At 49.1% G+C, this 11380-nt stretch overlaps 1 protein-coding gene across 1 annotated transcript; it reads left to right on the forward strand.

The window, feature by feature from the left end:
• The first annotated feature begins 2642 nt into the window (after positions 1-2642).
• Nr2e3 (nuclear receptor subfamily 2 group E member 3) lies at positions 2643-8254 on the forward strand. The gene is made up of 8 exons (XM_027926232.2): positions 2643-2754; positions 3252-3378; positions 3516-3619; positions 3707-3928; positions 4059-4216; positions 5051-5297; positions 5553-5658; positions 8122-8254. The coding sequence occupies exons 1-8, from the start codon at positions 2661-2663 to the stop codon at positions 8252-8254; spliced, it is 1191 nt and encodes a 396-aa protein (XP_027782033.1). The 5' UTR covers positions 2643-2660.
• Positions 8255-11380: the final 3126 nt, after the last annotated feature.

Here is an 11380-nt window from a genome sequence, read left to right on the forward strand (position 1 = left end):
TCTCTGTCTCCAACCTCTACCACCGCTCAATAACGGTGTGACTTGAAGCAAATTATTTAGCCTCCTCTGTTGTTTCCTCAGCTGTGAGTTGAGGCTAATAAGGGCAGCTCCCACCTAAGGTTGCTTAATGTTTGAATAACACATTGCAAGTGTTTGTGTAAGAACTCTTCACATGCACTTCCTGCATCTTACTATTGGCAGGGACCTCATGGAGCACTTGGATGGTAAAGCTCCGATCTTGACTTTTCTCCTTCATCTCCCAAATGCGCAAGAGTCCTGAGCTCCTCTCTGCCTATTCCTTGACTCAGTTACAGACCCTCAGCTCATCCCTAGATATTCTTTCCTTGCACTGGTGATCCCTCAATCCTGGGACCCCACTTCCCATCTTTGTGCAGATCTGTTGGGGATGGGTTGGCTGTGGGGCCAGTGAAGTTGGACTTCACAGTGGAACCCAGGTGGATCTATAGATGGGGAGCTCAGGGCAGAGAAGCACGTGGGAGTCTGGGATTGAGTGGTCCTGGAAGCAGTGGATGTACACAAGATTGCCCGTGGAGAGGGGGATAGACTTGCGGGGCCACCTCTGGGCATGTGGAGGTGATGACAAGTTTAGGTGATGACCCATTCTCCGGAAGGATCAAGTGATAGCCTTCAGGAAGCAGGAAGTGCTCAACCAAGTTCAAAGACACTGCTTTGGCTCTGACTGCCAGGTGGAACTGGAGACCTTGTCCATGGAGGGTCCTGAAGAACCTCCTGCAGGAGGAGGGCAGGAAGGGTAAGGACAGAAGAGAGGAGGGCCAGTGAATGACCTCCACCCTGTGGCCTCGATCTCCTGAGGCTCCAGAAAGCAGATTATCCTGCAAAGCCTCCACACTGACTTTCAAAATCCCCAATAGTGCTTCTGTGTCACATGGAGGGTTAACCCCGCTTACATGAGGGCCATGCCCTATGGCGCCTGTCCCCTTAACTCCATCATTCTTCTAGAAGCTGCATGTTCCCTGGGCTCTAAGGCTAGGCTAGCCCCCTCCCCATGTCTATCCCCTGTGCAGACACCTAGGCCAACATGAGGATTTCCTATCTGTCTTGGGCATGGGGTGGGGCTTGAGGAGGAGGTGGAGATGGAGGTGGAGGAGCAGGAAAGAAAATATATTTCCTGAGTTTTGCTCTGATTTTCTCAGTGACCCTGAGAAACGTGAGTAAAAGCAAGACCCCACCATTTATAATGCTTTTAGTAAGCACTCTGTGAGAACCACTGGTACTGTGTCCACCTACACTACACGCTGCAATCCCTTTCACAGATGAGGAGACTGATGTTCAGGCAGGCTGACACTTGCTCAGGAACATGTGGCTTGTAATGGAGCAAAAATGTGAGCCTGGGTCAGTCCTTACACTCTCCCCTCACACCCCTCTGCCTGCTGGGGCCCAGCGTCTGGTCTGTCCCTGCTCCACCCCTCAGAACTGCTGTTGGTCTTGAGCTGGGAAGGTGGGCCTGGAGGGCAGCAGAGACCAGCCTGCCTAGGGACTGGAGGCCAGGTCAGGGGAGGAAGGGGAAAGCTACCTGAGATCCTGGAGCCAGATGCAGGCAGCTCTGTCCTCACTCCCTCCTATCTTGCAGGCCCAGTGCTCCAGGTAGGTGATAAAAATGCCTATCGGCTTCTCTTCTGCCACCTCTCAGGCCTCCTGCCTCCAGCTAGCCTCAAACCCTACGTTGGACCTGATTCTTCGGGCATCTGAGGATTGCTGACCTTTTGGGTGTGGGGGGGGCAAAATCCTCAAATCATGGTCCCCAAGCAGGTCTTTTTTCAAGAAGCTGAGGTGAGAATCATCAGGGCAGAGGGTTCAACTGTTCAGGACAAAAAAAAATGAACACCTACACACAGCGACCCACACAAACACAGGGCCACACACATGTGCATACATGTGCACATGCACACAAGCACACACACACACACACTTGCCTTCAGACACATGCTAAGCACCTCAAAAAGATTAAAGTCATGGTGGTGCACACCTGTAATCCCAGCTACTCAGAAGACTGAGGCAGTTTGAGACCAGCCTGGGCAACTTAGTGAGAGACCTGTGTCAAAATAAAATGGGCTGGGATATAGAGCATTTGCCTGGCATGTGCAATGCCCTGGTTCAGTCCTCAACACACACACAGGAAAAAAAAAATTTAGAGGAACTGCACCTCTCTCCAGGATTTGAATAAATATTGAATAATAATATTTGAACAAATAGCTGACAGCACAGCATAGTTGGGACCTGGGGATATTGGATAACCCCAGAGCTAGCATAGGGACAGCAGGACTTACTGGCTCCCAGGGGCACCTTGGTAACACTGCAGGTGTGGCCAGTTGATCCCCTGTGGAGACAGTAAAGATTAAGAGGATCATAAACTGTGCCCAGCAGCTCCCTGAGAGAAATCTCCTCTAGCCAGAGCTGCTGCTGTGAGGGGCCTGGGGAAGTTTGGAAGGCTCCCGAGTCCAGACAGAGAAGAGACCCAAAGTCAGAGACTGCTAGAGCCTGGGAGAAGGAGAAGCAGAAATAGAAGGGGGAAAAGAATAGAGGGGCAGGTGGAGAGTGAGGCAGAGGCTGGGCCCACCCAGCCACTCAGCCAGCATCCTCGGCAGCTCTGGGGCCTCCAGGGCCAGGCTAGCAGTCCGATGAGCTCCAGCGTGGCCACAGCTGTGCCTGCCACTGTGACTGCCTCCAGGAAGGAGTCTCCAGGCAGGTGGGGCCTGGGGGAGGATCCAACAGGTATGGCTTTTCTTGGAGATGAGATCTGGGCCCTTAGGGAACAGAATATGTGCCAGACCAACTTAGGTCCAGCCCCAAGGACTGTGGGCAAATGTGAGGGGAATGTGCTGGTGAACCCAGAATCCTAGACACATGGAGGTGGGCAGAGAGGGCAGGATACTGAGCTGATGGGAGGGAAAAACCAAGAAGCACCCTTAGGACTTGGAGGCAAAGGGATCCCTAGAGGTGAGGTCAAGAATTATTTTATGGGAATCTAAAGTCACCCACAGGGAAGGAATGGGAGCTGGGTGGGTGGAGGCAGGGTGTGTACCCTTGCTGAAAACTGGACACTGAAGGAGGAGGGCAGGGAAGCATAAGAGGGAAACATTTTTCCAGCTGGGAGCAACAAGGGCACATCTAAATGTGGAAGATCAGGAACCTGTGGACAGGGAGAGGGATGTGGGGGTGGAGGGTGGGTGGAGAGGTTGAGGGGCCCAGCTACTGCCTCTGTCTTTCAGGCGTGGGCCCCTCACTCCAGTGCCGTGTATGTGGGGACAGCAGCAGCGGGAAGCACTATGGCATCTATGCCTGCAACGGCTGCAGCGGCTTTTTCAAGAGAAGCGTGAGGCGGAGGCTCATCTACAGGTGAGGAGGGTAAGCCCTGCTGGGTTCCTGCCCACTAGGGTGCCTAGGACAGGTAGAGGTTGTCAGGGATGAAGGAGCTAGGGCAAAATGTCCAGAGCCTGGGAAACTGACCCCCTGGGGCTCCCTGTCCCCTGCAGGTGTCAAGTTGGGGCAGGAATGTGCCCTGTGGACAAGGCCCATCGCAACCAATGCCAGGCCTGCCGATTGAAGAAGTGCTTGCAAGCGGGCATGAACCAGGATGGTGAGTGGGGAGCACAGGGAGCCAGGAAGGGCAGAAGAGACAGGCAGCGTGACCACTGCAGGGTCCTAAAACTTCCTCCCTCCCCAGCCGTGCAGAACGAGCGCCAGCCCCGAAGCACGGCCCAGATTCGGCTGGACAGTGTGGAGTCAGATGGTGAGCCCCGCCTCCAGGCCCTGGTGGTGTCTCCAGCCCAGGCAGGGCCCAGCCCACAGGGCTCCACACCTGCATCCACAGCCAGAGGCCTGGGCCACCACTTCATGGCCAGCCTCATAACGGCCGAATCCTGTGCCAAACTGGAGCCAGAGGATGGTAAGTGGAAGGGCGACTGAGGGACGGACCAGGGGCCTCTGTTCATTCTAGAGCCTCACAACCAGGTCGTGAGTCTTCCCTCCCATCTCCATGGTGCAGAGACTAAGGTCACAACTTCTTTCTCCAACAGCTGATGAGAATATTGATGTCACCAGCAACGATCCTGAGTTCCCCTCATCCCTCTGTAGCCTGGACAATATCCATGAGACATCAGCTCGCCTGCTCTTCATGGCTGTCAAGTGGGCCAAAAACCTGCCCGTGTTCTCCAACCTGCCCTTCCGGGATCAGGTACACTGTGCAGCCTGCCTGCTAGAGCTGGCTGGGCTGGGGCCAGCAGCCATGAGAGTCATCCAGATTGGGGACACTAGCACCCTTGTGCTGGTGAGGAGTGATGGTGTGCACAGCTCAGATAGTGACAGCTGGAGACTTCTCTGATTGAGTTGGTGATAATCAGGGGTAACAGTATTAGTGCACATCTAGGGGACAATGATGGCCAAGGGTACACAGAGGCCCAGGATTTGAAGGCAGTGCCTGCAGCTCCCAGGGTCTTCTTTCCTCCAGGATAGACTGCTGGGCCCACAGACTTTCTGTATGGCACAGAGCACTGTGCATGTCCTGAACACCATGAGTGGCCAACTCTAGGCCCTCTTAGAGCATGAGTTCCCGTGATGTCAGGGCTTGAGCGTAAACACAACCTCTCCACATCTGGTATGGCCTCTGGGCTTTGGATGGGCAAGCAGAGCTCGATGAACCTGGAAGAGGCACAGAGGGCTAAGCCTTCAACCAGTCTGTGTTTGGAAGAAGCAACTCAGAAGATTCAGGCTGAGTCTTTGAGCACACTCAGCTTGGTCACTCTTAGGCATGTCCCTGAGACTGCCTGGCATCCCATGGTCCTAGGCTATTCCAAATGTCCCAGCTCTGGATGAAACCCATAGTGTCTCAGAGACTAAGCAGCTAGGCCAGATAATGCCAAATGCCAGAGCCAAATGCTAGACAGAGGTCAGGAGAGCATTCTGAGCAACTAGGACCAGCCCTTCTGTTCCTGGAGAAGGTGGCAGAGGCTCCAGGCTGGCTGGAGGAGCTGTGTGTGCACTGCAACATTCACACCCTCTCTGAGCACAGGTGATCCTGCTGGAAGAAGCATGGAGTGAACTCTTCCTCCTTGGAGCCATACAGTGGTCTCTGCCCCTGGAGAGCTGCCCACTGCTGGCCCCACCAGAGGCTTCTGCCACCAGCAGCTCTCAGGGCCGGTTTGCACTGGCCAGCATGGAGACACGCTTCCTGCAGGAAACCATCTCCCGGTTCCGGGCATTGGTGGTGGACCCCACGGAGTTTGCTTGTATGAAGGCCCTGGTCCTCTTCAAACCAGGTACTAAGTCTTGGCCTAAACCTTCCAGAGAAATGGTTGGGATGGAGACTAGGAATTCCAGGGACTTCTTTCTGCCTTTCACCATCCCTCTACAACCCAACGTGTGCACAGATGTGCCAGTTTCTTTAAGGGGTGGGGGTATGCAGGAGGAGAGAGGTATGACGTCCCCAGAGGCCTCCTCTCCATGACTGTGAGGAGTAGAGCAGGCTGGGGAGGTCCTGGAAGGGGAGCTCACGGTTGCCACTTCTCCCCCAGAGACACGGGGCCTAAAGGATCCTGAGCACGTGGAGGCCTTGCAGGACCAGTCTCAAGTGATGCTGAGCCAACACAGCAAGGCCCACTACCCCAGCCAGCCCGTGAGGTGACCTGAGCACATGCCTACCCACCCCCCTATCCTTCCTCTTTTTACCCTGCTCACATCTCTCACATCACCTCCGGTGTCCCCCTAATAGGACAAAGGTCTCCATCCAACCAGCATCTACCCAACATCTCCCATGGGCCAGGCACAGTGCCAGATCCTGAGAGAGGATCAAGTGTTCATAAAACAGAGCTGCTGCCTTCCAGGGGCCACCTGACACAGTGACCACACTGAAAACAGAACTTCCCTAGTCGAGTAGAGAGGGTTGTCTGTGTCTGGGACACACAGACTCTTAGGGGTGGCAGGTGGCAGGCAGAATCAGGAGAGACTTGGTGAAGGCAGGGCTGGATTTGGGGGGAAGGGTAGGGTCTAACAGAAAAGAACGCATCATTTACAAAGTTTGAGAGGCTTCTTCTTAGAAGTCCAGTTCAGAAGTTATAACAGATTCCTGCCAGCAAGAAGATAGTAGGTTAGGCCAGAAAGGGCCCCTGGGACCAGACCGGTCAGGACTTTGAATGCCCCCCCAAGGGCCACATCTGATGTGGGAGGCAGAGGGGACCCCCTACAGGTTTTTCAGAGGAAGGTGTCATATACTGGCTGAACCTCATAAAGACTGGCATGGCAGTGGGGACAGAGTGTACTCCCAGGGGGCCAGAGCAGCTACTGCCACCTTCCAGGGATTCCGTGGAGTTCTGATCTTTGAGAGTGGCCATAAATGCCATGGGAGTTGGAGTGAGTCAGATTTAGCAATTAGATGGAGGTAAGGAATGAGGGAAGAGGAACTCTTTGGGAGTGAGTATTCAAACAATAAAGAGGAAATTTGAAAGTAAAAGATGGCTTTGAGGGAAGTTACAATGTCTTCAGGGAGGCACAGTGGGCATCCTGTAGAGATGCACTGCATAAGCCAGCAGGCACTTACACACTCACGTGGAAAGTGGTTTGGAGGACAATAGCTGCAGGCTGAGTGTGGCAGGGGAGAGCGAGGTAGAAGCCAGTGCTCTGGGACCGCCCACCTTGACCCAGCACCGGGACACACACAGGAGCCGTGTCTGGACCACTCAGCCATCAGGCATCTGTGGGCTATTTTAAATCTATTATCTGCATTTTCTGGGGGCTCTTGGCTGTTGTCACTAAAGAAGTGAGCTAATATAAGCACCCTCAAATCATTTCTCATCTGAGACCTGATCATAAGAAGAGGTAATTTCCCTTTCAGAAGAGTCCAAGTAGACAAGATCTACACTGAGTTGCCCAGGAAGATTAAGGTAGAACAATTCATCACTAGTACCTTGAGACCTGACAGTCAGAGACATTCAGCAGCTGAGCCTTCAAGGTCAAGTTTCTGTTGAGACCAGCTCCCAGAGATGTCCTGCCTAGCCTGTTGATTTTGTGACAAATTTTGAAGTGCTGGTTAAGATTTCCTGTTACTTCCAATTACAGTTCATTACCTACTATAGGCAGAACTGAGTGTTAAGATAGTAGTTGGATTCTCTAAGTCAGCTCATTTCAGTTTTAAAAAATTCAGGATTAAAGAAGAAATGCATTTTTTGTTATAACCTAATATACATATAGACTCTGAAACACAATTCTATCAAGTGATACCTACCTTACTTTGTACAATTTACTCTGGTTCTATTTTATTTTAATAAAAGGTGGGTTGTGTCCCTTTAAATTTAATTTCAGACCCATTAAGTGGATGGATACCTGTGGTTTGAAAACAGTTATATAATTATCATACAGTTACTTCTTCCTACTCTTTGGATCAGAAAGACATAAGGGGGAGGCAGATAGGAGGGATATCATTGCTCACTGTCACTCACCTGAGATCACAAAAGAAAGAAAGCCCCTGGTAGGCAAGGTGAGCTCAGGGGTTCATGGGTAGTGGAGGGTCTTCCTATGGAGATGCAGGCGGGTGCTGAACCAGCAGTTGTCCCTCGTGGAGCTTTCTCCTGGACACTGGGCATTGGCCCAGGGAAGGTCTGATTCCACCATCTGTCTCTTTTTTTGCCTTAGGGGCACCTGCTTTGGGAAATGGCTCTGATTTAAGAGGGCAGTAAGTTTTTTCTGGACCAAGGATCTCAGTCAACCAAATTCTCCCTGGACTTCATTTCCAGTAATGGCTACTATTATCCTATGCATTTTTATGGACAGGAAATTATATTCTTATGTACAAAACTGATCATGTAATTATCATAATATACAGTTATACTCATAATACTATATTCATATACAGAGTTAATATAAATGACTTTTTGCTTTATAATCTTTACACATGATATACAATACTCACTCACTGTTTTCATCCCACTTCTGGGGCTCCAGGTAGGTGGAGACAAGCCCTGTAGTGAATGGGGCCTTTCTGGGAGGTCCTCTCCAACTTCCTTCCCTGTCTTTCCTGGGAGGGTGCTGCCCTAAGGATTAGTGCTCAGAAGCTGGGGATAAAACTGATGGTCCCTCTCTCCTGTTCAGGTTTGGGAAACTGCTCCTACTCCTCCCGTCTTTGAGGTTCATCACCTCTGAACGCATTGAGCTCCTCTTCTTCCGCAAGACCGTAGGGAATACGCCAATGGAGAAGCTCCTTTGTGATATGTTCAAAAACTAGTGGGAGTAGAAATAAATGTTCACAACCACTCTGGGCAACAATCTGCTGAAGCTAAACATTTGCCTGCCCCTTGACTCAGCAATTACACTAATAGGTATGTGTTCCCAGCAGAATGTCCCCTAAAAGATATGAATATTCATAGTAGCTTCATTCATGATAGCCCCAAACTCCACAATGACAGTAGAATGGATTAATATATTGTGGTGTATTCACATACTGACACTAGCAATAAAAAAGAATGAACTACAGATAATCTGTGACAACATGGATAAATGTCATAGGCAGGCATGAAAGTTGAAGAAAAGAGTTCCTTTTACACAAAGTTGAAGACTGCAAGACTGATAGTGGTAGAAGCTGGAATAGTAGTGGCCTATGGGTGGGTGGGTGTTGATGAGGGAGGGGCCCCAGGGAGCCTTCTGGTGTCCTAGAAATGCCCTTCATTTTGATCCGGGTGGGAAATTCATAGAGGGATTCATACCTAAAAATTCCTTGAGCTGTGCACTTAAGACTTGTGCACTTCTCTGCACTTCTTTTGACTTCAATAAAAATGTGAAAGAAAGAAAGAAGGAAAGAAAGAAAGAAAGAAAGAAAGAAAGAAAGAAAGAAAGAAAGAAAGAAAGAAAGAAAGAAAGAGAAAGAAAAGACAGCAGGTCATGGTGGCTCACATTTGTAATCCCAGTGACTCAGGAGGCTGAGGAAGGAGGATCCTAAGTTCAAGACCAGCTACAGCAAACTTAGCTCAAGTGGTAGAGCGCTCCTGGGTTCTAAAAAAGTACTAAAAAAAAAGTTAAAAAACAAACAAACAAATAAACAGGAAGATGAATGTGGTCAAGCCTGTCCCTTCAAAGACAATGAAGGAATGAGTTCATCTAAGTCAGAGTCCAGGTGCAGTGAATTCAAGCTCAGTGGGAAAATCTCCCACAGGATTCAACAACCAGCATGGCACCTCACCTTTCCCAGCACCTCTCCATCTTTATCTCACTTATCTTTCTTCATCCCCTTCAGAAATAAAGGTGAACATTGTCCAACTCAGTTCAAGGCAGTTACAGGCACTTTTTTATAAAAAAGGCTATTACTTCTTAATTCCTCTTGGAAAGATGAAGCTCAGAAAAAAACCTCATCCTTCAGGAGACCTAGAAAATAACTTAAAAAGTCAAAACATGTTTTTTATATTTATATATCAGCAAACATATGTTAAATATACAGCAGGTAGTGAGCCAGGCACTTAATAGGCATTCTTATTTAATCTCAAATTAACTCTAGGGGAGGGACTGATTACTGCCATTTATAATAAAAAACAGAGACTTAGGACTGACACCTAGGTGTGTCTCGACTTAATGCTGCTTAACTGACACTACCTGCTCCCTTTTCCCCCTCTACTCTGGAAATGGTTGAATAATTCCATTGCATTTTCTTCCTTCAGAGAAGAAATATATGAGTCAAGAAGGAAAGAGTCATGTGAGAAATCCTAGGGGTCCCCTGCCCTTTGGCCTTTGTTTGAATTCTGCCAGCTGCAGTGATAATCACGTCTACTCTGCAAATGGCAAGCTAGGCTGGGCCCAGAGAGTACAGTGAACTCTCAACAAAGCATGCAACCTGCTTGAGATTCTCTATCTTCTAAAAACATTGGTTACTTGGGTCATCCAAGGTTTATAATCCAATAGTCTACTATCTATAATTCCCCATCAAACTTTTACCCCAGGGGGGTGCAGTGGCCTCATAAATTGATTATTTTAGGTATTTTGTCACATGCTAGAAAGCTAACATATCGTATTTCTCAGAATACCCTTCCCCTTTGATTTGCTAATGGATGGCTCTCATAGGAGCTTTGGAAAACAAAAGAGAAGTTGATTTTACTCTGGAGAGTTTGCAACCAGCTTTGTGAGGCCCTGGGAGATTTCACCTCAGCCTCCTTGCTAGCTCTTCTTTAGAGCTGTAGTAGCTTCCAGGTGAGCACTTGAGAACTTCACAACTTTCAGCTGGCTCCAGCGTTGGCTTTCTTGACCTTCCTGGGAACTTTTCTGACTGCTGTTCTTCCAGTGTTTATGTCAGCTCCTAATTTCTATATCAATCCTTCTCACCTGGAGTATACTGAGTGACTTTTTTTTTTCCTGACTAATATGGTACAGTTGATTTCAGAATTGATTCAACTCTGTGATAAATGGGCTCTACTGAAATTCTGATGGGTAATGGCTCTTTTATTGCATTTTAGGCCCTTGCTAGGAGAGGGGATAATTGGAAGGTTCTTCTTTCTTGTCCTTAATGCCAGAAATGCCTCTGGTTGGGAAGCACCACAGAAGTCATCCTCATGGGCCTATACAGCCCTTTCTTTTCAACTGAAACTGCAGTTTCAGACTTACGGGTGGGTGCAGTGGCACATGCCTGTAATACCTGCCACTCAGGAGGCTGAGACGGGAGGATCGCGAGCTCAAAGCCAGCCTCAGCAATGGTGAGGTGCTAAGCAACTCAGTGAGACCCTTTCTCTAAATAAAATACAAAATAGGGCTGGGGATGTGGCTCAGTAGTCAAATGCTCCTGAGTTCAATCCCCAGTACACCCCCTCCCCAAAAAAAAAACAAGGAAGGGCAGAGAACGACTTAAAGATATGAAGAAATGTTGAAATTGATAATTATTACCTGAGAGTCAAACCCAGGCACTGTGGATGTCTGATCTGCATTCAGTGGACATCATTATTTTTTCTCCACTTGGAATGCAAGTGCCACAGGGTATAGGAACCGTCATTGTGGTTTTGTTCTTTGTTGTAACCGAACACTGAGCACCGAGGACAATACCTACAGGTGCTCAGTGTCTGTTGAGTGCAGGGATGAATAGCCACATGGAACCTGAATTCTAGAGTTTGAGTAATGTGGCATTAAGGAAAAACTCACTACCTTTTTTTTCCCATTTCACCTTAAACCTGATTTGGCATTTGGGAACTGATACTATTCAATATCTAAGTGCCCAGGACCTTTCATTATGTGCTAGGGACCTGAGAGTCAACAAGACAGGCACACACTTGCTGACATACAGCTGCCAGCAAATACTGGCAGCTATTGAGAAGAAAAAAGAAACCTAAACCAGTTCAAGGTTCAAGAAACTTCCCAGTGCCTTTTACACTGAGAACTG

This window comes from Marmota flaviventris, chromosome 2 (genome assembly GCF_047511675.1).
Source record: "Marmota flaviventris isolate mMarFla1 chromosome 2, mMarFla1.hap1, whole genome shotgun sequence".
Classification (NCBI taxonomy): domain Eukaryota; kingdom Metazoa; phylum Chordata; class Mammalia; order Rodentia; family Sciuridae; genus Marmota; species Marmota flaviventris.